Source organism: Erinaceus europaeus, unplaced genomic scaffold (genome assembly GCF_950295315.1).
Source record: "Erinaceus europaeus unplaced genomic scaffold, mEriEur2.1 scaffold_256, whole genome shotgun sequence".
Classification (NCBI taxonomy): Eukaryota; Metazoa; Chordata; class Mammalia; order Eulipotyphla; family Erinaceidae; genus Erinaceus; species Erinaceus europaeus.
The window spans coordinates 56,700-84,464 of record NW_026648087.1 but is presented as its reverse complement, the minus strand read 5'-3'; the positions used below and the strand labels follow the sequence as shown (position 1 = coordinate 84,464).

General features: G+C 34.7%; 1 protein-coding gene across 1 annotated transcript in view; it reads left to right on the top strand.

The window, feature by feature from the left end:
* Positions 1–27,765, top strand: part of LOC132536615 (ephrin type-A receptor 5) — a gene marked incomplete at its 3' end in the record, with an annotated part of 170,468 nt that overhangs the window by 90,703 nt on the left and 52,000 nt on the right. The window contains exons 2-3 of the mRNA XM_060184722.1: positions 7,181–7,336; positions 12,016–12,351. Coding sequence (XP_060040705.1) covers positions 7,181–7,336; positions 12,016–12,351 — 492 coding nt within the window. The remainder of the gene's footprint in view (positions 1–7,180; positions 7,337–12,015; positions 12,352–27,765) is intronic.

The window sequence follows — 27,765 nt, the reverse complement described above, 5'->3', positions numbered from 1 at the left end:
GTTTATTTTAGACTATGTATGATATGCTAAAAAATACTCCCCACAATCTGTAGAAAATGATCATTATACAAGATCAAGAAAGGTAGTACTTTAGGACCTGCTAGGGAGGGAGCAAAACCAATCATGACAAAGCTTAGCTGTGTTTCCAGATGCATGTTCACTATTGCCTAACTGCTTAATCTTAGACATAGAAAAAATGGCAATAGTATTACCAAATACTTCATTATTATTATTGTGTTCACTGAACAGACTGAATCTGTGTAGATTTTCACTCACCTTTCTCACATTAGTAATCATAATGAAATGAAATGTGTGTTTGTTTTGTCAGTATGGAAATCATTGTAACGATTTCTATTTTATGTGATTATAAAAGAATGAAGAAATGCTGGCAGGACAGTAATCAAAAAAGTGCCAATGAAAAGAGAATATGCACTAAACTACAATTTAGTTTGAGATTATCACCTTCAAGTCTAAATTTCTTTTTTTACAAAATAGAAGACCTGCTTCCTAATCATTTCTGAGATCTATTTTTTCCATATGATTACTTTTCTGACTCCTTTTATTCCTGCTCTGTATTCTGGGGCTGTGTAGGGGAGCAAAGACCCATTCTAATTTTGAAGTTGATATTACTAGATAGCTAGGATTTAAAAATGAACTCTGTGGTGATAGGGCAATTCCATAACAATGGTCATATTAAAACAAGAAAAAATGTATGAGATAAATCTATATAAGTAACACAATGATATATGATGGTATGAGGTATAATTTGGAATGTTCTTTTGTGAAATTTTTAGAAATAAAATATATTATAAAATTATATAAGATATTAAATATATTATATAGTATATTATAAAATAACATAAAAGTATGTTATTATAAATTATAAAACTACTGTTTCTCATTCTGGGAATAAAGAATTGTGCCACTAAATGTTGACATTTGAATTTTCTTAATTTGTATCCCAGTAGGACACTTGCTTACTGAAAATTAAGGGCAAAGAGATAGCTGATTTTGCCAAACGAACTGCATTAGGCAGTTGCTTATAATAATTCACACTTTCATTTAAAAAATGATTTTAAAGTATCGATTGAACATTTGTAAAATGGCAGGACTCATATTCTCTATTTGGAGAAAAAAATGTGTCTAAACAGCTATCTGTCGTGTATTTTCTCCTTAATTATTTGGTTGAGTTTACATTGTGTGTGTGTGTGTGTGTGTGTGTGTGTGTGTAGGATTTTCTGTTACTCCAAATTCACTTTCTCACAAATAATCATATATATATATATATATGTATATACATATATATATATATATGTTTTAAAGTAAATTACAGTTTTTAAGAACGTATTATAGCTAATCTCTTTACTTATGACTTTTAAAAACCTGCATTGTGGATGTTTTTTTCCCCAAGTCATTTTATTGAGGGAATTGTGAGATAGTGCTTATTATATGAGTATATTTTCCTTTCTCCTCATGATAGTTGTCCTCAAACCCCTCCCACTGCCAACTAAAATCTTCCTTCACATAACGCACTGAATCCCCCATGTTACTCACCCCCATCAAATTTCTGCATTATAGAATTCTTGGTTCTGCTGCAATAATCACAACTAGTCGAAATTTTAAACTCAAATTATAATCACTTTGTGCAGTATTTCTCTGGCTAAAGAGTAAGTTTTCATTTTGTTGTTATTTTCAATGACCTTTAAAGAGAAAATATTATCATCAGTGACTTATACTACATATAGTAGTTTGCTCCTTATTCCAAAACAGTACATATGTGATTTGTTCTTTTTTATATCATATGGAAGGAGAATTCTGTTACAGAAGCAGTACTATCTTCTGAGCTAGCAAACTAAAACATAATGCTAAAATGTTAATGGGGTATTGTTCATAACAGCAAGCACCAGTTTTACCCTAGATGTCAAGCTGAGTCAGACTTTGCATGTACTTTCATCATGACTGCTGTGTGGGATGCTTTTATCCTTTCAGATATTTTATTGATTAACAGGAGTTTCATACACTTCGTGATTCATAACAAGGTTCCTTTTGTAACCATGTGGATATGAAGTAACTAACCCAGATTTTGTTATTCATTGTAGAAATAATGGGCACTTTAGATTAAACTGTTTGACAGCTTTTCTTTCAATTACGAGAGAAATCATTCAGCTAAGCATCTAAACCGTAGGTACTGACTATCAAGGCAATAAATATTGTTAACACAAATGTCATTCAGAAAAGTGCATTGATTGAACCATTCACTAATGAGGAAAACCACTAAGACTGATGCAAGATTATTTCATGAATATTTAATTTTCATCATATTTAATGCAAAGGAAAGCAAAAAGGCCTATGGCATCAGATTTAATCAACTGTAAAAAAATAGTCATTCCTCTGATGAGAGAAAATTCTTAAATTGAGTACTTGGATCCCTTTTAATTAGAGAAGATGAAATTTACTTTATTATCATTGAGAATGGTATGCTTGTTTCATGGCTTTTAGTAAGATAGAATTTATCCCAAGAATTAGTTTTGGCATAGTTTTTCATAGTTTCATTCTCAAAATTTTTAGCTTTTTTTTTTTTAAGCTTATAAAATAATTGTAAGGATCCTGGTTCCAGCTCCAGGCTCCCCACCTGCAGAGGAGTAGCTTCACAGGCAATGAAGCAGGTCTGCAGGTGTTTATCTTTCTCTCCCCTCTCTGTCTTCCTTCCTCTCTCTGTTTCTGTCTGTCCTATCTAACAATGATGACATCAATGACTACAACAATAATGAAACACAACAAGGACAACAAAAAGGAAAATAAATATAAAAAATAGAAATACAAAAAATTTTAAAAAGTGCTCAGTTAACTGTTTAATTCATCAAACATGGTAGTTGGTATTTGTTGTATTCGTTGTTTATGAGGATTTTAAGTTGTAAGAGACTGGTCAAGAACATTATAAAGGTCAAGATGATGTCCTAAAACAGCCAACAGCAGCAATAACAATGACAATAACAACAAGGGCAACAAAATGGGAAAAGACCTCCAGGAGCAGTGGATTCATAGTGCAGGTACTGAGCCTCAGGGATAACCCTGGAGGCAAAAATAAATAAGTAAAATAAAATAAAATAAATGACCATTGAATCATGGGTAGAATAGGAATTATAACAGTTTCCTTTTTGAAAAGAAGTTCTAAAACAATATCATTAAAAATATTAGTGCCAGATGCATTTGCTTCTTCTACTCCTTGCCCTAGTTATTGGCTATACAGATCTCTAAGTAAAGTTTAGATAGTCTCAAATTATGCTGTGAAAAAAAATTAGCTCCATCAAGTCTTTTTAATTTTGAGTGAAACATATCAAGTTTGAACCTAAAGGAATTTTATTAAGGCAGTAAATAATCATGGATTTGTGGCAGTTTTTCTTGAAGATATTGAACCCCACAGTTTTTCTCTTTATTCTCTATTTGAGAATATGAATATTATCATCTTTCAAACTACATTTGATATCTGTGTTTTATGAGAACATACCATCAATGTAACTCTTGCAAGTTTATTCAAACACTTTTGAACCATTCTTATGATACCATTCTTATGATACCTCATTCACTCCACTGAGCCATTAAATATACCCTGAAATTTTGTCAATACTATTTATTCTCAGCTCCTGAATTCACTTGTGTTAAATTAAAAAAAATCAATGCAATCAAAATTGTTCTTCTCTAATTCATCTCTCATGCTATTACTATATGATCACTTAAACATGCATCAATTCTGTTATTTCATTGATTAAACTTTGTAAAAACTCCCTTTAGGCCTATAGATTAAAATTCCAATGTTAGCTAAAAAATTATGAGGGTTTTTGTTTTTTGTATTTTTATTTAGTATTGGATAGAGGCAGGGAGAAATTGAGAGAGGAAAGGAAAATAGAGTGTGAAAGAGACCTACAGGTCTTTCCCCCTGCAGGTGGGGATAAGCTATAAGGTTTTTGTAAATTTATGTCCTCTTTTCTAACTTCATTTCTGCTATTCTTTTCCTATTCATTCTTCTGCTATTTTAGTCTTCTGCAAGAACCCCCCCCCCTCTAATCCACAAAGGGTACTCCTACTAAAATTAGAGAATTCTCCTAATATTTTAGCTTCCACAGTGACTCTGCTTCCTTAGGTACACTGTTACATTTTAGAAATAGATTTTTACTCCTGTGGTCTTTGTCTTTCCTAGATTAATCATATGTGTCATCATTTGTGCAATATTTTTAGACTCATGTGTATCTTGTTTACTTCTAATTTATTACCAAACTTGTGACTCAGCACACCTACATAAACCATTTTGATAAACTACTAAACAGAAGATACATTAACCTACTTCTTGTTTACATTTACATTATTTCCTCTTTTCAGAATTCTCATGGGAGGTGAAACCATTCATTTTATTTTATTTTATTTTTAATTTTTTATTTATAAAAAGGAGACTGACAAAACCATAGGAAAAGAGGGGTACAACTTCGCACAATTCCCACCACCAGATCTCCGTTTCCCATCCCCTCCCTTGATAGCTTTTTCATTCTTTATCGCTCTGGGAGTATGGACCCAAGGTCATTGTGGGATGCAGAAGGTTGAAGGTCTGGCTTCTGTAATTGCTTCCCCGCTGAACATGGGCATTCATAGGTCTATCCATACTCCCAGCCTGTCTCTCTCTTTCCCTAGTGGGATAGGGCTCTGGGGAAGTGGAACTCCAAAGCACATTGGTGGGGTTGTCTGTCCAGGGAAGTCTGGTCAGCATCATGCTAGCATCTGGAACCTGGTGGCTGAAAAGAGAGTTAACATACAAAACCAAACAAACTGTTGACCAGTCATGGACCTAAAGGCTGGAATAGTGCAGATGAAGTGTTGGGGAGGGGGGGTTCCTCCATTTTGTTGATAGCTAGTAGGCATATTTTAGTATATTTCAAAAGGCCTGTAGCTATACTAGTGTTTTTTTGCTTGTTTGTTTTTTTGCCTGAGCCTGAAATCTGATATGCAGGTGGATCCTAATTATTGTCTGGGGAGATGATGTCATGGCTGGGAAAAGGACCAGAAAGCTGAATCAGGGAAGATAGTAGCTCCCCAATATGGGAAAGGGAAATAAATATTGTTGACTGTAAACCCCACTGATTTGATGTGATCTGGGGCCTAGAATTAGCTTAGGAGCCTGTATGACCTCTGCATCCCTGTAGATTTGAGCTCACATTCTATGGTCATGATAGTAACATTCCATGCTGCCCCAATGTCGACCCATCTTCCTCAGGTGTATCATAGAGTATGTTGTCCATCCTCCCTTAGGAGGATGAAACATTCTCTATCATTGTTGATCCAAGTTGAGGGCAATGTCTTGGAGGGGCCCATAAAGGGGTCTATTCTGTTGTTCCTGATAGAAATGACTGGTAACAATGGAGAGAGGGATTTATTTGAGTTCTAGGCCCATCAAGTCTGTTTGGAAATCTCAGGACTCCCCGATTGATTAGGGCCCCAGCTGGTGGAATGGCCTGATAGTGACTAGAGAGTCATCGTTAAAGTATGCCAGTCTCTTGCCCTTATTCAGCTTTTGCAGTCCTTGCTTTGATAAGGACTTTTTGATAACTACTGAAGAGAAGATACATTAAATTACTTCTTGTTTACATTTATATTATTTCCTCTTTTCAGAATTCTCATGGAAGTTGAAACTGTTCATTTTAAAAATAATTTATTTCTGTGAGTTATAAATCATTTCCCAAAGATATAGCATGTCTATATTAACATTTCATGTCTTCCAAAGTAAAAATATATAAAGTATGTATTTACTGAAAGGAATAAAATGGAAAAAAAATGGATGACTTACTTTGGAATAGGATTGCCTGTTACAGCAACCCTGCTATAGGAAAAATATTTTAAACTTTTCCTTAGCCATTTAACTATAAGAAACACTATTAAAACACTCTTCTCTTTCAAATACTTTCTTGTGCTCACTGAAATTATAAGAGCATTAAAACTTTATTATCACCACAATTTTACATGTCCAGAAAAGTTCCATCTCATTTTTGTCGTTTTGATTATTCATGGTGATGACAAAAAGTCTTAGCATCAATTGTTACACCCAATAATTTATAACATGTGAAACTTAGCACCAATTATTATGTGTATTTATTTTTATTGAAATTCAGGTTCTTTGAGCTCTAGCAAATATTAACTGGTGCTTGAGTGTTTGTTAAAATATGTAGTGATTTTGAAAATTAGTAATTAATAAGCATGATGTAAACTAAACCTTAGAAAGTAATCAAGTCATTAGCGGGCCCATTGAAATGTTAAAGTTTGGTTTTACTAGCTACTGAGAAAGTAAAAAAAAAAAACACCAACTCTGGCATCTTTAGTAAAAGAGCACTATTTAATTAGTACTGACATATCTTATTAGTAACTTAGAAATGTCAAAAGGTACAAAATACGCCAGTGACATTCTTCCTCCTTTTCCATAATTAATTCACACAATGATAAAACTTCTGAGCACCTACAATGATCAAACAATGTGATAGGTTCTATGCATGAGAACTCTATCTTTTTTAGTGATTACATTCGTATAGTGTAAATATGAGTGATAGTAGAACACATGCATGTTGAATGAGAGCACAATACTGAAGTGGAGTAAAATATAGGACAAATAACTGAAGTCTGACTCTCACTAAAATCAATATAATATGAAAGATACACTAGTTCATTTATGCTTTCTATATTTTATACCAAAATTTTTGTACTTTAGCAACACCTATTAAACAACTCATTTATTTAATTCAATAACAAAGCTGTGGTTCCCTGTTTAATGTGTACCATGCCGTTTTAAAATGAAACGGATATTTTGCATTGTATTAAAATTAGTAAATTAAAATTATACTAAAACCAATGTTCCTGTTTTAAAGTACTTTCTTTTCTAACTATACTTTTTATAAGCTTCTGTATTATAAATCGTTAAAGTATGTGCTTTACAAATACATGTAATTTTTACTCTTAAATATTTAATTATTTGAATAAATTGTCTAGTATTTATGATTCAGAAGCTTCTGAAAAAAACTTGAAATCAACACAAATATTGCGTTCTATGTCATCTGTGTTTACTAGTCAAAATAATGACATTACTCACAAAACAAACACTGCATCTGTTTCAGGGAAAAGCTTAGTCTCTTATTTCTTTTGACAGTGTGCAGACCTGGGTTCTTCAAAGCCTCACCTCACAGCCAGAGCTGCAGCAAATGTCCACCTCACAGTTATACCCATGAGGAAGCTTCAACCTCTTGTGTCTGTGAAAAGGATTATTTCAGGAGGGAGTCTGATCCACCCACAATGGCATGCACAAGTAAGGAAACCCATGGATATTTGGTGATGCAGACTTTCACCAGTTTAAAGGAAAACTATGATGTGAGCCTGTTGCCACTTCCCCTAAAACAGGCATAAAGTTTAATCTTCCAATATATTTTTTCAACAATTTTAGTATGCTTGAATAAGCATTGAAAATGAGTCTTTTTTTTTTAAATCACTCATTAATAGAAGTATACATTTCCCTATTTCACACTCAGCACTTAAGATAGACACAAAATTTTCCTTGTATTGTGTGAACATATTTCTCTGTTAACAGTAAATCCCCTTCTTTTAGATTAGCCTTCTGATCACATAAATATGCTGTCAGGGGCACTCTCATCTTTTTGTTGTTGATGAAACCTATTCCATTAAGATTCAAAGGCCAGTGAAAAATTCTTATATATAACAAAGACAGGAAATATTACAGTAATAGATGGAAGTGGAGGTAAAATTCAAATTTAAGATTAAGTTGTAAAACAGATTTCAGTTATAATTTTCAAGCAGTTGTCATTTTTGTTGTTAGTGAGTATTCTCAGATATTAATTATACAACCATATAGTAATAAAATTAGAATAGATTAATACTAAATTCTGTTTCAAGTATTTTATTGAATGTGTCCACAACTATCAGTGTTTTAGATGATTTTGTTTTTAAACTTTCAGTTATTATTGGCAAGAAAGTGAATAATTGGGTTTTCTTTGGTTATGATCATAAGCAAATCAAAAGAAAGCAAAGTGAAAAGGAAAAATATTGATTACCCTCTTACTATAATGTTTGATTTTAATAGCTTCTCTTGTAATTTATAGATGCTTTCAAAGATCATAATGAAATTTTGAACTACTCTTTCATTAAAATTAATTATTAATGGGAACAATTTTTAAAAAAAAATTATTTATAAAAAGGAAACACTGACAACAAACATAGGATAAGGGAGGTAAAACTCCACACAATTCCCACCACCAGAACTCCATATTCCATCCCCTCCTCTGATAGCTTTCAAATAATCACAAACTAAAATTTTATTTTGTCTGAATACCAGTAGCAGTGAAACATTTTCAGAGTCATCAAGCCATTTGCATTAATTAGATTCATATTGATAGAATAATTATTTGTCAAGAGATGAACAGTTTTATAATTTAGTTAATTCACTGCAAAAAATTATTCAAATGAGGAAATAATACTGCTTACTGCATCCACTTTTGAGAGTATTCACTTTAATTGAGGAAATCTAAAGTCTGATTTTATTTTGTGTGCAGTGCTTTTTATTTAGAGTAAAAGAATTCTCAAATAATGAGTTGAGGGCTGGGGAAAATATTGACTAGATAACAGACTGGCAACGTAGATATCAAAAACAGTATCTTACAGTATTTCTAAATTTTTTGATTTCTTACTGTTATTTTTCTTTCATTGGTTCAACTGTGATTATTCTCCACCTTAGCATGAGCATGAGCTTCCCTTTTATAAATCTCATAGATTTGGGTACAGGGAAGCTTGTGCTCTGATGGCAGAGACTGTTTATCAGTCTTTGGGGACCCGAGTCCCTGAGCAGGCTTTCTGTTTTCTCTCTCTCTTGAGGTGTGTAACTTCTAATATTTGTTTCAATAGAACACTAAGTAGTGTATATTTCACAAATAATCTGATAGGACTCGTATAATGTGTGTGTGTTCTGTTTGAAATGGCACTCATAATACTCTAAATACTTCATGTGATGACCTTGACAGTGCCTTTATTCATATTTACATGAGAGTGTTGAGTTTTTCTCATTTTGGCTTTTAGACTTGTTTGTAGCTCCAACTCCTTTTGATATATCGGAATGTATGTGTACAGTTTTATCTGAAATATATACATTAAGTTTTCTGAAAATTACATGCAAAATCATAGAAAAAGGAAACAGTAGAACTCAACCAAATAGAAATAAAAATTGTGTGAAATCTGTGTAGATTTGTAGCACGTTTCTATTAGTATGGTGGTAGAATTTCCTTGATGTATTTTGTTAGCAACAATATTCTTCTGACTCTCTTCACATCAGTCCTAGAGCTTCATTTGAATTTGAGTTTCTTTTTGATTTTAATTTTAAGAAGGTGTATGTGTCTCATCCAAGTGTTGGGAGCATTTGGAGAAGAAAAGGGACATAGTCCAATGTGCTTTATGTAGCTACCGAATAACTGCATGCCTCAGCTGAAAGGAAATCCAGTTTGATGCCTTTCTAATTCAACTCATTTCAGGAATATTTTACCTTTTACTCAGTCATAGACCCACAACATTTTCTGCTTAATACTTCACTATCAAGTAAGCAATAGGTTATAGTAGATGTAATACTTGTATTCCTATCCTAAGCAATTGTTATGCTTAAAAGAACACTTTTTGTAGAAACAAATGAGGGTTATGTCAAAAGTCAAGCTGCAAAAATAAGTATAAGATGTCTACTATTTTGTCAGAAAGGACAGATCATGTTATTATGCCCTTTACTTTAAATGGATTTTTTGTAAATAGTAGGGGGCTCTTTTTATTTTTCTTTTTCTTTCTTCTTCTTCTTCTCCTTTTTCTCCTCCTCCTTCTCCTCTTTCTTCTTTTTTTTCTTCTTTTTTTCCTCCAGTGGTTGGGGCTTTGTGCTGGCACTCCAAACCCATTGGTCCTGGCAGCCATTTTTTTTTCCATTTTCTTTTTTTTAAACCATTTTTTCAATAAGACAGAGAGAAATTGGGAGGTGGGGGTAGACGGAATAGAGATGGAAAGAGAAAAACACTTGCAGACCTGCTTCACCTCATGAAGCATCACGGCTGCAGGTGGGAAGTGGGGCTTGACCCAGGTTGTTGCTCCTTGCACAGGACCACGGACATAGTACTATGTGCAGTGAGCTGGGTGCGCCACCGCCTGGCCCAAATTTATTCCTTACTAGTCATGATATAATAAATCTTAGGTGGAATATTATTATTAATATTCATATGTAGAACTGGCATTTGATTTTAAGACAACTAAGCTTTGTTTTCCAAGTGGCTTAATATAAGCTTATGAGTCTTTTAACTACCACCATAGTCTGTTCTGTTCCTTGTCAGGAAGTATTTTCTAATTGATTTGAAAACAGCTTTTCTCTTTTAGACCATCTAATCATATCATTAGCAACTGACTAAAGTTTAAACTCTAAATTGACTGTAGAATTTAGAAATACAGCGCAACTGAAATTTGACTATAGAGTTACGTACATATTGCGTAGTCATCTTCAGATGACTTTATTTTAGTAGAGCATTTCCAGTTCACAACAAAATTTTAGAAAGTTGTAGAGATTTCTCATATAAATCCTACCCATATTTGCATACCTTGCCCCTGAATAACAATCCTCACCATTTTTTACAATTGGTAGGTAGTTGATTTGTTCTATTTTTAGATTTTTTTATTATCTCTATTTATTTATTGGATAGAGACAGCCAGAAACTTAGAGAAAATGGGGTGATAGAGAAGGGAGAGAGAGAGACACCTGCCACGCTGCTTCACCATATGCTAAGCTTTCCCCATGTAGATGGGGACTGGGAGCTCGAACCCTGGTCTTTGAGTATTGCAACATATGCTCACAACCAGGTATGCCACCACCCAGTTCCGTCAATTTATTCTATAGAGCTTAGTTATTATTAGATACTTAAACTTTTTTTGCATTTATATATGTTTGTTCTGCTGATTCTTTAAGACCTAAATAGTTCTTCCAATAACTTCAATAATGATGCTTTTGAGAATTTATCTGTAATAAATTTTAGATATTCAATTAAGTAAATTTTGCAGTTTTCACAAAAGCATTATTGTATTTATATACTGTGATTTTTTATAGACAAAACTGAGAAGAAAGAGAAAGCTAAGAGGGAGAAAGAGAGTCATCTACAACACTTTGTCACTTGTAAAGCTTCCTCAGTCAAGAAGAAATTGGAATCTTGAACTCAGGTCCTTGTGTATGATAACATGCACACTCTAGAGAGTGTGTCACTACCTAGTACTGCACAGCTGTCTTATAAGAACTATTCCAAAGTAAAATAAATTTTCTTTCAAACCATAAAGTTGACCAATTACTAAAATTCTAGTTCTTTCTTAGCAGTTAAAGGAGAGCATCACATTCTGTTAGTAATTTATAAAGTAAACTAAGGCCTGCTGAATTTGTAGTTAATAGACACATTTTTTTTAAAAAATCATTTTTATTTGTTCTCTTTGATTAGATTAGTTTTTTATGCTTGCTTCCTGTTTCAGAGATAAGCATCAATAAGACAGTAATCAGGTTAATCACCCCCAAAACACACACACACACACACCTCAAACCGCCAACAACAGTCCTTATGAAGGATGTCCCCCCTTCTTTTTGCCAAAGGGTTTGCCACTTTTTAAGTATGTAATTTCATCTCATATCATTTTTCATACAAAGATTTATTCCATGATTATACACTAAGCAGAACAACTGCTTAAATCAGCTACTGCTCTCACAATGGCAAGATAAATTGTCTCTATAGAATATAAGCTCCACTTTTGCTCTTTCAAACTGACTAGAAATTTCAGAGATTACTCCAAGACTTTTACAGTCTTTCTACTTAAAAGATCAATTGAAAATCTTTTCCCCTTTAGTTCAGGGATTTAGGTGGTAAAAGATGCCTAATTTTATCATCTTAAAATTTGTTTTTCTCACTTTACTTTGCAAACCAGGACCCCCCTCCGCTCCTCGGAATGCCATCTCAAATGTTAATGAAACTAGTGTCTTTCTGGAATGGATTCCTCCTGCTGACACTGGTGGAAGGAAAGATGTGTCATATTATATTGCATGCAAGAAGTGCAACTCCCATGCAGGTGTGTGTGAGGAGTGTGGCGGTCATGTCAGGTACATCCCCCAGCAAATCGGCCTGAAAAACACCTCTGTCATGATGGTGGATCTACTCGCTCACACAAACTATACCTTTGAGATTGAGGCAGTGAATGGAGTGTCCGACTTGAGTCCAGGAACCCGGCAGTATGTGTCTGTAAATGTAACCACAAATCAAGCAGGTAAGTGTGATGCCCAACCAAATCATATATGTTAGGCTGAGCTCTTTCTCTTAAGTTATCGCCAAAACTAAGAGCTGAGTTCACTGAGGAATGTGAAAGAACTTCCCATAAACCATAGACTTAGGACATAGAGTAGGTTACATCTCACATGTATGTTTTTTTCAATTTTAAATAAGCAAAGGCAAAGGCTTTCATAGGAGACACAGCTATGACAGCTATGAACAGAAAAAAAAATCATAAAAGTTTGCTCATGTCCATTTGCACCAAAATATTTATCTCCTAATTCCATACCATGTAATTATTAGTCTTAATTTTTGTTGTCTTGTTTCCTCAAGTGCTTACAAATTTTATTAATTTACATGTGATAAGCCAGGCTTATTTAATTTCTTGTTTGGCCCTGTAGCTGAATTTTCTTTGCAAGTTGAAATAGTCTTATTATTTATGCTATTATTGTAAAAATAGATGAAATAAATTTTCTTTTAAAAATATATTTATAAAATTTAAATAACTATCAATTACTGTACGGCCTAATGAGAATATATTTATGTTCAATATATAGATGTTGATATTATTAGGAGTAGTTATTAGATTGTAGGGAATACAGTTTTATATGAACTAATCCCTCCATACTTTCCCTACAAATACTAATTTTTAAGCAAATCAATGCCTCCCTCCACCCCTTTTTTTTGTAACATAGTCAAACTTAATCTGTGGATGAATTAATTAATATTACTTAATTATTGTTTGACATTATCCTCTGGAATGACTTTTTCACACTGTTGTAACCAGAGTTTATAGCCAGAGTGACCCATATAGAACACAGAGCCTTACCAGGTGAAATCTCTCTCTTCGGCTGGATAATTGTGTGCAAGAATCAAAGACAGTGTGTAATAGCTAATTCACTTTTGCCAACAGTTGGTATTGGGCAAAGGAAAATGATGGCATTAAGGATCAGCAAGTTGGCTTCCCCCTAAGTTCAGCCACAACACTGACTATAAATTTAGATCTAATGAGTTTATATAAGTGCTATAAACTTGACTCCTTCAAAATTTTAACTTAGATTTTTTATCAAGAATGTATTTTAGATTATTTGCAAGACACTTCTGATGTTTCTACTTTGTTCCTTTATAATGTCTAAACAATATCTCTTTTAGACTTAGATACTGATGCATTAATAACTATCTATATAAATAGATGAATATTGACAGCGTGAGAGTTTAAATTCCATAGAATACAAATCAATTAAGATTTTCACTGTTCTCACAAAATAGTGCACATATTATATTTTATAGACATATTTTTAAAAGTTTTTCTTTTTTAAATATTTATTTATTTATTTTCCCCTTTTTTGTTGACCTTATTGTTTAACATTTTTGTGTTTATTGATGTTGTTGTTGTTGGATAGGACAGAGAGAAATGGAGAGAGGAGGGGAAGACAGAAAGAAAGACAGACACCTGCAGACCTGCTTTACCACATGTGAAGTGACTCCCCTTCAGGTGGGGAGCCGGGGTCTCGAACCAGGATCCTTAGGCCAGTCCTTGCACTTTGCACCATCTGAGCTTAACCCACTGCACCACCACTGGACTCCCAAAAGTTTTTCTTTTTAAATGGTTTTGCCTTTGGCACACTGTATCAAAAATTAAAGTTTAATCAATTTTAATGTACAAAGATGTACATCTTATACCAAGAAAAATTAAGTTAATTCTTCCAATAATAGTACAAATTCTAAACTAACCTGAAAATGTATTTATTTGGAATTAGTCTTTGAATCATGCAGATTCATCATCATAGGCTTAGGGTGACATAGCATGAGTTGCAAAGTGCATCAAGTACTCTATAAGGGATGGCTCCACCTGTCCCAAGTTAGCAGAAACACTACTAAGTTACTGGTATTGATTCCTATATTTTGATATGATTTACTCCTTCTTTCTTGTGAAGGCATCTGAGAGAGATAATAATCCTATTTTACAGGTACTTTCAATATGATGACATTTAAATAGTAGACCAGCCTTATGACTCTCGTAAGATGTTGAGATGATTAGGTTCTGGATGACTGAATTATAGAGCTAGAAGTTAAAGAGTCTTCTGGAATGGTTAAAGTATATCCAGCCTTGTTCTTGTGGTAACAAGTGATTCCTTGAGATCATTTTTATTGAAATGTTTAAAAAGTACGTTGTCACTTATTAGATTGTAAGTGTAATACCTATTTCCAGGGTCCTTTTCTTTTCTTTACCTGTCCGTTTTTTAAAATATTTATTTGGGGCCAGGTGGTGGCTCACCTGGCTAAGTGCACACACTACAGTGCTCAAAGACCCAGGTTCAAGCCCCTGGTCCCCACCTGCAGTGGGAAGGCTTCCAAGTGGTGAAGCAGGACTGCAAGTGTCTTTCTCCCTCTCTGTCTCCTCCCTCCCCTCTCAATTTCTTCCTGTCTCTATCCAATAATGAATGAATAAATAAAAATATTCAAAAAATTAAATAAAATATGTATTTATTTCCTTTAGTTGCCCTTGTTGTTTTTAATGTTGTAGTTATTATTGTTGTTATTATTGATGTTGTCGTTATTGTATAGGACATAGAGAAATGGAGAGAGAAGGGTAAGACAGAGAGGGAGAGAGAAAGATAAACACTTGCAGACCTGTGTCCCAGCCTGTGAAGCAAACCCCCTGCAGTTGGGGAACCAGGGGTCAGAACCAGGATCCTTAAGACAGTCCTTGGATTTTGTGCCACCTGTGCTTAACCTGCTGCACTACTGCCTGACTCCCTCCAGGGTCCTTTTTGATTTTCTTCAGTGGAGAGACCATACTGTTTCTGTTTGTAGTTGCTACCTGGTTAAATGTATTGTCTTTTTAAAATATTTTATTTATTTGTTAATGAGAAAGTTCGGGGGAGAGAGAAAAAGAACCAGATATCTCTCTGGTACATGTGCTGTGGGGGATCAAACTCAGGACCTCATGCTTGAGAGTCCAAAGTCCTGTCCACTGTGCCACCACCCGGACCACAAATGTATTGTCTTTTGCCACCATAAATTGTCTTCTACACAGACCAACTAATTCAATTATACCTATGATTATAACCCTATTCTTTATCCATATCTTTATGGGGGAACTAATTGCTAGCCCCCCCAGTGATGTGCTAAAAATGTATGCTTTTGGTAAACACTTCCTCCTATGTAGAGTGAATACTTTTAACATTTCTACAATTTTGTAACTTTCACTTCATGAGACACACACACATACACAAACATACTGGAGTGAGCTTTGGTGCTGTGGTATTTTCTCCTCTATTTCTCTCTCTCTTTAATTAATTAAATTATTATTGGATAGAGACTGAGAGATATTGACATGGGATATACATACATATATATGAGAGAGAGAGAGAGAGACTGACTTGCAGCCCTGTTTCTCTGATAGTGAAGCTTCCCTGATAGTGAAGCTTCCCCTGCAGATGGGAACTAGGGATTTGAACCCTGGTCCTTGCTCAATGTAATGTGAGCACTTAACCATGTGCACCACCTTCTGGCCCTGTCTTTTCTCCTCTCCGTCTGTCTTTCTGTCTTTGTTTTATTTTTTCTATCTGAAAAGTGAGCCCAAATCATGAAGGTCTGGTGACGATTAAAAAAAGAAGAAGTCTATATGGTATTAATGAACAAATTCAGTCTGGGAATTTGTGAAACTATGCCTTAGGAAGTCATCCAATTTTGATTTGCATACTAAAAGACCTTGACATCACTGGTACAATCAGATGACCCATTACGTTAGTCTGAATAACATTGCCCTATATTTTTAACTATTCAAATTCTGTTATCTTTTTATTTTATTTTATTTTATTTTCTTCAGGGTTATTGCTGGGCTCGGTGCCTGCACCATGAATCCACCTCTCCTGGAGGCCATTTTTCCCCCTTTTGTTTCCCTTGTTGTTGTAGCCTTGTTGTGGTTATTATTATTGCCATTGTTGACGTTGTTTGTTGTTGGATAGGACAGAGAGAAATGGAGAGAGGAGGGGAAGACAGAGAGGGGGAAAGAAAATCAGACACCTGCAGACCTGCTTTACCACATGTGAAGCGACTCCCCTGCAGGTGGGGAGCTGGGGCCTCAAACCGGGATCCTTAGGGCCGTCCTTGCCCTTTGCGCCACATGCACTTAATCCACTGCGCCACCGCCCGACCACCCTTCCGTTATCTTTTAAGAAATCTATGACTACTTTTTTTTTTTTCCTCCTCCAGGGTTATTGCTGGGCTCGGTGCCTGCACCATGAATCCACCGCTCCTGGAGGCCATTTTTTTCCCCCTTTTGTTGCCCTTGTTGTAGCTTCGTTGTGGTTATTATTATTGCCCTTGTTGACGCAATTCGTTGTTGGATAGGACAGAGAGAAATGTAGAGAGGAGGGGAAGACAGAGAAGGGGAGAGAAAGATAGACACCTGCAGACCTGCTTCACCGCCTGTGAAGCGACTCCCCTGCAGGTGGGGAGCCGGGGGCTCGAACCGGGATCCTTACTCCGGTCCCTGCGCTTTGCGCCACATGCGCTTAACCCACTGTGCCACCGCCCGACCCCCGACTACTTTGTTTTCGATGCTAAAGGAGCTGCTTAGCTCCTTCCCCTCCAGTACCCTAAGGAAATCAAGACATCATTGCATTTCATCTATAACTTAAGTGCCCTCAATCATAGAAAACAAAAATTGTAGTCTTTCTTGCTCATTTGTTTCTGTTTTTGCCTCCAGGGTTATTGCTGGGGCGCAGTGCCTGTGCTAGAATTCACTCCTTCTGGAGGTCATTGTTCCATTTTGTTACCCTTATTGTTATTGTTATTATTGCTGTTGTTGTTGGATAGGACAGAGAGAAATTGAGAGAGGAGGAGAAGACAGGGAGGGGGAGAGAAAGACACCTGCAGACCTGCTTCACCACTTGTGAAGTGACTCCCCTGCAGGTGGGGAGCCAGCACCTCAAATTGGGATCCTTACACTGGTCCTTGTGCTTCATGCCATGTGTGCTTAACCCATTGTGCTACTGCCTGCCGCCCCCCAGTTGTAGTCTTTTTTAAGAAAAATATTTAATTTGGGGGCCAGATAGTGGCATACCTACTTAAGTGCACACATTACAGTGCACACGGACCCAGGTTCAAGCCCCTGATCCCCACCTGCAGGAAGAAAGCTTCACAAGTGGTGAAGAAGGGCTGCAAGTGTCTCTCTCTCTCTCTCTTTCCCTATTTACCCCTCCATTCTCAATTTCTCTCTTTCTCTACCCAATAATAAATAAGTAAATATATCTAAAAAATAAAGGAGTAATTTAAAAGTATTTAGTTTTATGTAGTTAATAGAGACAGAGGGAAATTGATAGGCAAAGCTAGATAGAGATGGAGATAGAAAGACACCTTCACCACTGTAAAGCCTTCCTTCCTGCAGTTGGGGGCCAGAGATTTGAACCTGAGTCATTGTGCATTGTAACTTCGTGCTCTACCAGGTGAGTCACTGCTTGATCTCTTTATTTTTGTCACACTTAATGGCAGCAATGAAAATTTTAATTTATTTCTCATTAAGCTGAAGAAAATGTCTACTGGATCTTTTCAGAAAATGTAATTATAGGTCAGGGTTATATAAAGTAATGTTTATGCAAAGAGATTCTAATTCCCGAGGCTCCCAAGTCCCAGGTTCAATCCCCCATACCACCACCACCACCACCACAAGCCAGAGCTGATCAGTGCTCTGGTGAAAGGGGGGGGGGGGTTGTAGCAACTAATTTTTGAAAAATGAAACAACTTTTGTATTTCTATTTCAGTAGGTCATTTAATTATTCTACATTAAAGCAAGGTAGTCATGGTACTTGAACTTTTTTTTTAACTTTTTACTTTTCAGAGTAAATTTCTGTAAACTGATTAAAAAACCGTCTGTACACCTGTACCATCCACCTTGGAAAAATATAACAAATCCAGAATCTCTAACCATGCCTTTATACCAGCTTGAACTAAATTGTTTCTCACTTCTAGTAGGAAACACGTAAAATTCATTTTCACACTTACATCTCACGCTTCTGATCATTTAAGTTATAAAATCTTGTGAGTCTCTTCTTCAAGATGCTGCTTGTTCTAAGTATTGAAGAAGTAATTAATTCCCAGAGGATGTTGGGATCGGGTGTTTGGCTGGAGTAATAGATTTGGGCAGGAAGAGAATTGCTTCCTTCTGTTAGTTAACTTTTGTAGATATAGTGTGAACTTTGTATAGAAGACTAGAAGGAATAGCTTAGTCACTTGGAGAACAGCTGAATCTGGTAGCAATAAAGAATCAGTAAGTGTTGAAATAGTGTTGAATCAGTAAGTGTTGAATCTCTATTCATCTGAATTCTTCCGCATTTCCTCCTTTTGATGCTCTCATTATTTATTTTTCCCAATCAGTAATCTCAATTTTTTTTTAAAGTTATGTAATTCAGTGATTTTTGTAATTCAGGAATTTTGGAACAATACTTAACATTTTCATTTGTGACTTTTCACTCTGCTCATTTACAATGTAAAAGGACAAAAAAAATACTTAGAGCACTGGAGACTTAATTATTTCACTTAGACCTTAGTCAAAAATTAAAACCCTGCACTGTCTGTTGTATTTCGTAGTCACAAGAAACACTTCATAAATTCTTGTATTTTATATTATACTTGTACCTAAACAGGTGAAATTTGGTCACCAAATATTATCTTTATACATAATTTTACTTTAAGTGACTACAGATGATGAAATATATGCGTCTACATGTCAGACATTGTCAGATTGAGAAATTTAATACTAAATATATCCTAGTCATATGGGCAAATAATTTCACTCCTTTAAATTTTGGTCTTCATCCTAAAAACTGGGATTCATTATAATATTATATCATGAAGATACTTCTAGAATCAAATAAAATGCAAACAAAATTTTTGCATATCAATGGGCACATGGCTTGTCAGATCACTGAGCATATATCCTCATTCCATTCCTTTAAAAGACTACTACTCAAACATTCTTCATGTTTTATTATTGATTTAACATTGGAAAACAATATTACATGATGTTAGGAGTTTCATTGCCCTCCTATATATGTTTCCATACAAACATAGCAAAACTTAAAATAGGCAAAAATACTTATATGTATAAGTGAAAGCTTCTGTCTACCCTTCTCCACCCTTTCCTTTATATAACCACCATTGTTTTCCCAGAGTTTGATGGGCTAGTTTGGTTATTTTCTCTGCAAATTCAGTTAAATCAATATATGTTAATACAAAATTTAATTATAGCAGTTATGTGCAGATGATTATTATTATCGAACTTGTTCGATGACTAAGGAAAATGTCTTGATAGGGATGTTTATATATCAGAAATAATCAGATCAGTGTTCTAATTATAGCTGACCACAAAACAAATATTAGATTGGCCAAGGCTAGCTGACCCTCTACTTTGAAATTTAACTCAAGTTAAGCACACAATATTTACTTGTTACTGTGTCTAGTTACTGTCTTGAAAATGTAGTTTAAAGATAAGATTTTAACGTAGTGAATTTGCTTGTAATTAATTTCTGGTTTATTTAATATGGATTAGTATATGGGGTAGAATTCATCCAAATTCTTCTATAGTTTACTGACTTAGAATCTTGCAGCATATTCTTCTCTTCTTTTGCTGATTTTGCTAACAATTTTATAGGCAATGATGACTATATTCTCACACTTACTGTGTCTCCATTGATACGCAAATTTTTGTTTGCATTGTTTCTGATTCTAGAAGTATCCTCATGATATAATAGTGAATGGCTCCCATTTTTTTTTTAGGATGAAGAAACCTGAAATTTAAAGGTGTGAAATTATTTGCCCAAGTTCACATATAGTAAACAAGAGTATAGAAAAATAGGTCTGGGAATTGTTCCTTAAGAACCTTTATATTCTGAATCACTGGTGTATATATGACAATGTTGTTTTTTCTAATTGAAAACTATTTACTGTCCCATTGTCTTATATAATTCATTCTTCAAATTCACTTAAATTACTACCAGTCTGTTTTCTGCTTTCCAGTTTGCATATGCCCAGTAACATCACATGGAGCACAAGGCAATACAACTATTTGCTCTCCCCCCCGCTTCTTGTTTTGTTTCTAGAAATTTTCACTAGGGGCCACAACAGTACTGAAGTAGATGTATTTGTTAAAATAATTCATAAATGAATCACTCTTAAGGTTTGTCTATAATCCAAATATGTTATAACTCGAGTTACTGTGCTTTCATACTACACTTGATCTTTTCCAAAAGGCCGAGAAGCAATAATTACTGTGCTTTCATAACAGCAATGATTTTAATATTATTCTTTTCTTTTCTAATCTAGGGTTTCTATTCTATCCAGTGTTTACCTGAAAGCTAGTTTAAACTCTACTCCTTTGTGCAATTTCTGGCTACAGATATTTCCTCTACTCACCAGAAACATTGTGAATAATCTATTTCCTTGTGAGGCACCTAACAGTCCTGTGGCTTAGAGCAGAACCAGTACTGCTTGGCCTCTGGACTACTCAGTATTTCATCTCGGTGGCATGCATACTATGAACTTTTATTTCTGAGGCTGAGACTCTTATTTAAGTTAATGTAATAGACTATCAATCTTTAAAAAACCTTATTCTGAAATGCTATTATCTTGTGTTATTATTCCTTAGAAATATAGTTCTGAAAGCATCCCCAATGTCCAGGCATTATGTAAATCTTTTTTTTTTCTGTTGTAGTATAATAGGGAACTAAAAGATGCAAAATCATGTTTAAATCAAGCATATGCATGAGTTCTCTATTAGGTTCTATACAAAGTTCACTTAGAATACTGAAACATTGTGTTCCATGGGGTATTGAATTGACTTATTCATGGATTTTTCCTGAAAATGCCATGCATTCAGATGCAAAGTGTTTATTCAACACTCCTAGCATTCCTTACTCTATCTGGCATTCTGAAAGACAGAAAAATAGTTAAAACTATGTTCTATCCTTTGATAATTTTGTTTTATCAGTGATGAATTAAGTAAAAACTAAAGATTAGTAAAACAGTTGGAAATAAATGGCAGTTGTGTTTTAAGTTCTTCATTATCATCAAATTCATTAATTTTGAATAACAATGCTTTCACTTCATTTTTTTAATGTTTTATTTTTTTTCTAGTGATGTAATATTTATTTACAGGATTATAAGGGATATAATTGTAAGAGATGTGTAATTCCAGATAGTTCCCACCATCAGAGTTCTGTGTTCGATCTCCTTCATTGCAAACTCTATTGTTTATCCCTCTGGGACTGTGGACCAAAATACTTTTTAGGATGCACAAGGTGGGAGTTCTGACTTCTTCACTGGACATGGTCATTGAAGGGTAGGTAGTTGGTCCATACCTCCGGATTTTAAGTACAGTTCACATTCTTTCCCCCCCCTTCTGTTGTATCTCCTTTATCATATGCACATCTGTAAGAAATTCTTTCAAATCTATTTAGTTATGTCATATAATTACACTTATAAAAAATAGGTGATAATCCATTTTATAACAACCTTAATGTCCATTTGAATGCCTAGTCTTTGGCGGATGTACATCAACAGGAGCATAATCAATCTTTGCCAAAATAATATTTGTTCAATATTATTTTAACACAAACTGAAGTGAGATACATTAAAATTATTTGTCTACTAGGAATATATTGTGCTATATATAATTTTATTGACAATTTACATTTCATTGATATGTTATTGAAAAGTAATTAGATTATTACACTCTTTGTATGTTGATACAAAAAACATCAATATTCATTATTTACAAACCCATTTACAATTTTTTGAAAACATGAATTATATTTTATTAAACACAATATGTTTGATATACTGGATTTTAATTTTTTTCTTTTTTTTTCTTTATCTTTATATTATTTATTTACTTATTTTTTACAAATTTCTTCCCATAGTAAGAAAAGAAGAAGGTAGCTTATTGTATCTTTAAACCTAGAAGAACTGATTATATGACCTGGTTGCAAGCTGCAAATTGTAATTACAACTCAAATAAAGATTTTCTTTATACTAGTGGTATGAACTTACTATCAGTTATGTCAGTGAGCATTTTTTTTTTCATATATCTGTTGGCCGTCTGTATTTCCTCTTTGGTGAAACATATACTTAGGTATCCTCATTTTGATAGTTTGATTCTTTGTTGGTATGCTTTAAAAACCCCTTCTGTTTCATTTGTTTTAATCCCCCCTGCATTCTATTTACATAACAATGTATTCTATTTACATAACCTCTGTTAACAAGTACCACCTTCCCTCCAGGGCATTGGTGGTTTAGTGGTAGAATTCTCACCTGCTCCACCCCCTCTCCTTGTCATACCCTGATTTTCACCAGTCACTTTTCTCTCCACCCTCTCTGTGATGCATCCTGTTCCCACCCTACTGGGCTAGTATATTTATAAGGACAAGATTGTTTGTAGTTTTTAGAGTTAGCTTAGCTTGGTATAGATTGCACTGCGTCCTGCATGAATAAAGAGGTACTGCGTACAACCCAGCCATGAGTCCCGGGTTGTCTGTCTCCCGTCAATGAAGCTCAGCCTGACAATTCTTGTTGAGTTCTGTTCTTGGTGTAACTTGAATATTAGCCCATTATCTGATGTAAGTTGTGCATAAGTTCTTTCCTACTAGATAAAATGTTTATTTGTTTTATGATAGTTTTATCCATAGTTCTTAGTTCATTGTCGTCCTATTGATTTATTTTTGCTTTTGTTACTCTTGTTGCTGTAGTTGAGTCTCTGAATCTATATCAGTAGAATATCCTACACTGTTTTCTTCAATATATTCTATGGTGGGTTTTATTTACATTTGCCCATTTTGAATTTTTGTTAGTACACGGTATGAGATTGTGATCTATTTTCTTCTTGCATGTGCCTATCTATTTTCCCACCACCATATTTTAAAGATGCTTTCCTTTCTTATTTTATTCTTTTGTTCTTTGTTGCAGCTGCTCTGCCCAGATATAGGTGACTTCTTTTGGTGGTTGTTAACTCTATTTCATTGATCTGATTACCTACTGTTATTTTAACTGAACTTACTTTTATCACTACGTCTTTGTAGCATAGTTTGAAGTCAGGGAATGTAATTTCTTCCATTCTTGTTCTTTTCTTTTCAGAATTGCTTTAAAAACTGGCTGTTTCATGGTTACAAACAAATTTCAGCAACATTTTCTCTATTTTCATAGAAGAATTACACTGAAACTTTGATAAGAATTTGCTGTTGCTTCTTTCTAGAACCACATCTCCCAAATATCCATGTGTCTCCTTATCTTGTCCTCATTAATTCCTGTTGCTCAAATGTCTTTTCAGAAATATTCCTTACAATTTTACTCCAATTTATTTTCATATGTTTGTGAATATTAATGTACACATAAGCAAAAAAAAAAAAAACCAAATGTAAACACAAAAAAATCTCCCTTACTGTGTCCTTTCCTATTCTATCCGAGTTTATTACATTTTTGAGCACATATTAACACTATATAATGTTTTTAGTTTGTATTCTCTTTTATTTGTGAGGATATAAGTTCCACCAGGGAAATTTATTTTTAAAATTTGTATGCTAGAGTCTCATCAAATGCCAAGAAATATTCTTTCCTGTAGAAAGAAATTAATATTAATTTGAAAGAAGAAATGTTTAGTATTGTTTCATGTTGTTATGAAAATATTTTTACTGTATTCTTTATACAAAAAATTACATTAAAAAGGAAGCAAAGTGGATGGAGGGCTCTGAAAATGGTGAATTTGTACTACAGGTACAGGTGATCCAGAAATCATCCTGGTGGCAAAAACAAACTAAAAATGATTAGCATAGTAAGACTAAAAATGTATAAGCAGATAATTTGGGACTTGGTTTTTTCATATGTTTGGAGAATGTTAAACAGCCACATAACTCCTTCCATCATGACTCAGGGAGAGGGTTACCATTTATCTGAGGAACACATTCTGTACTGCACTGATTACTCTGTAGGCAAGGGTGTTTGGAGAACTGTAAAGTTGTAAATAACCTCTGTAAACTATGTGAATGTGTATAATTATAGAATTATACCATATATTTCCTTTTGTAGTATTCTTTTTTAAAATTTATTTATTTTCCCTTTTGTTGACCTTACTGTTTTTTATTGTTGTTGTTGGACAGGACAGAGAGAAATGAAGAGAGGAGGGGAAGACAGGGGGAAAGAAAGATAGACACCTGCAGACCTGCTTCACCGCCTGTGAAATGGCTACCCGGCAGGTGGGAAGCCAGGGGCTGGAACTGAGATCCTTATGCTGGCCCTTGCGCTTCGCACCACCTTCACTTAACCTGCTGTGCTACTGCCCGACTCCCCCTTTCGTAATATTCTACATGTCAAAATGAACCATAAATGAAAATAAGTATGCTTAAGAAGTAAATCTCCCATATGTGAATTATTTCACATAAGAAGTTTATCTCATATGTTTGACATGATATTTGAAGCACTCACTTGATAAATTTATTACAAGAGATAGTTTTGATCTCCCCTTAGTCATGCACATGTACATTGTGTAATGGTCATATGGAAATATTTGTAAATATAATAAGAGATAAGGATTTTCCGAGACAGTAATTTGGGATTTTCTTATTACAATTGATTAATTTACAAAAGTGTTTTTTTTCCTATATCTGGCTTTAATTTTGTAATTGTTGCTTTCTTTTCCTGAAATACTTATCACAGCGATGTAAGATGATAATTTATGAACTTTAAATCTAAAAATTTGAATTAAAGTCCACAAGTAATACATATTATTTTTTTGTTTGTTTTTTTAAAATTTATTTATTTATTCCCTTTTGTTGCCCTAGTTTTATTGATGTCATTGTTATTAGATAGGACAGAGAGAAATGGAGAGAGGAGGGGAAGACGGAGGGGGGAGAGAAAGATAGACACCTGCAGACCTGCTTCAGCACTTGTGAAGCGACTCCCCTGCAGGTGGGGAGCCAAGGGCTTGAAATGGGATCCTTAAGCTGGTCCTTGCACTTTGTGCCATGTGTGCTTAACCAGCTGCGCTACCGCCCTTCTCCCTATATTATTTTTCTTACTCTGCTTCTATATCCAGTTTCAATGGGGGACTAAACTCAGAATTATATATGACTGGTATATTTCTTGTACATGTATAATATATTATTTGCTGCTATTTAACCTTCAGATGCAAGAAACTCATTTATTCAGCCCTATGGTTAGATTTTCTTTGTTTACATTGTATTCAGGTGTTACCATGTGACTGATTCCTCAGTTTCTTTATCAATTTTGTTTAAATTCACATGCATTTTCATTGCATAACATAGGAAGTTAACGTTTAAAAATGACATTTAATATCTTAGGGAAATAAACTCACGTCCACATACTTATCAATGAATGTGCTAACTTCATTTACCCATGGTGATATTACTCTCCTATCCTAAATGAAGCAAAATGAGCATAAATAAATCTTAGCAGTGAGTGACTATTTTAACATATAACTGAAAATGCTCATGTTTAGATGATATTTACATTAATTAAATTCCTTTTTATACTTTGTCTATAATAACTTTGAGTGCCAACTACTAGAGAGATATTATCCTTAACAATAGTTAAAATACATATATCAATCATAATTTTTGCCTTCAGTAAAAGACAAAGCCATCATTAGCAGGGCTGTGGTTTGTTAGCTAAAGTACATATATTTCAGGCTTGAAGCTGAGTTCTTTTGTCGGACTGCATATGATCAGAGAATACTATTCTTTAGCCACTCATTCTACTTTCCTTTCACAAAAGAAAGAGAAGAAAATAAAAGATAGATATATAAATCTTGAAAAAAAATAAACAGAAAGGGAAGTTACATGCTTAAACGTTAATTGTAGCACTCTTAGGAGAATGCCTGCTATGTGTGTGCCTACACATAGCATCACACTAGAGGAATCTTTAGTGCTGTGGTGTTTTTTGCTCCTTTCTTTTTTTTCTCTCTCTCTCTCTATCTACCTTTATCTGTCTCTCTCTCTTATTTGAAAAATCAGCCCGTAATAGTGAAGTTCCTGATCACAAGAAAATAATAATGATTATTTTTAATAGTTTATTATTGGATAAGGACAGAGAGAAATTGAGAAGGAAGGGTTAGATAGAGAGGGAGAGAGAGAGAGACACTGCTTCACCCATCATGAAGTTTTATCCCTGCAGGTGGGGACCAGGGACTTGAACTTGGGGCATTGAACACTGTCATGTGTGTACTTAATCAGGTGCACCATCATCTGGCCCCAGAAAATAATAATTTTCATTGAAAAACTATTAAATTGTGGTTTTATACAGATATTTCCAATTTGTAGTGACCATTTTGTGTTCTATGTCATTAATATTTAAAAACTAATTTAACTTTATTTCAACCATTAGGAATGTTACTATAGAATTCTATCAATCACTTTTTAGTTTATTTTTTCTTTCTTTATTTTCCACACTATTTATAGAGGGGAGAGGGAGCAGCTAACTGGGGTCATTCCCCAGTTCCCTAACATGGGGTGCTAGATTGACTTCTACATGGAGAATAACAAGAGAAACAGTCATGTTTCAGGATGATGTGCATTTATTGGAAGAAATTAAAGACAGAAAAGGAGGAAAAAAGTGCAAGCCATATAGGGTTGTGGACCCCCTAGAAAGAGAGAAGAAGGTTCCCAGTCCCCTGGTCTTTATAACTTTATAGTTCCTTGAGAGGAAGGGTCAGGCCTCAGGGGATCTGCTTCAGTCTTTATCTTTTTTTTTTTTTAATTTTTTAAAAAATACTTACTTTATTTATTTATTCCCTTTTGTTGCCCTTGTTGTTTTATTGTTGTAGTTATTATTGTTGTTGTCGTTGTTGGATAGGACAGAGAGAAATGGAGAGAGGAGGGGAAGACAGAGAGGAGGAGAGAAAGATAGACACCTGCAGACCTGCTTCACCTCCTGTGAAGCGACTCCCCTGCAGGTGGGGAGCCAGGGCTCGAACCGGGATCCTTATGCCAGTCCTTGTGCTTTGCGCCACCTGCGCTTAACCCGCTGCGCTACAGCCCGACTCCCCCTTTGTCTTTTTTATCATTAATTCTTTTTTAAATTTTTATTTATAAAAAGAAAACAATGACACAAACCGTAGGATAAGAGGGGTACAACTCTACAAAGTTCCCACCATCAGAACTCTATATTCCATCCACTACCCGATAGCTTTCCTATTCTTTATCCCTCTGGCAGCATAGACCCAGCGTCATCATGGGGTGCAGAAGGTGGAAGGTCTGGCTTCTGTAATTTATTCCTCACTGAACATGGGTGTTGGCAGGTCGATGCATAATCCCAGCCTGTTTCTCTCTTTCCCTAGTAGGGTGGGGTTCCTGGGGAAGCGTGGCTCCAGGACACATTGGCGGGGTCCTCTGCCCATGAA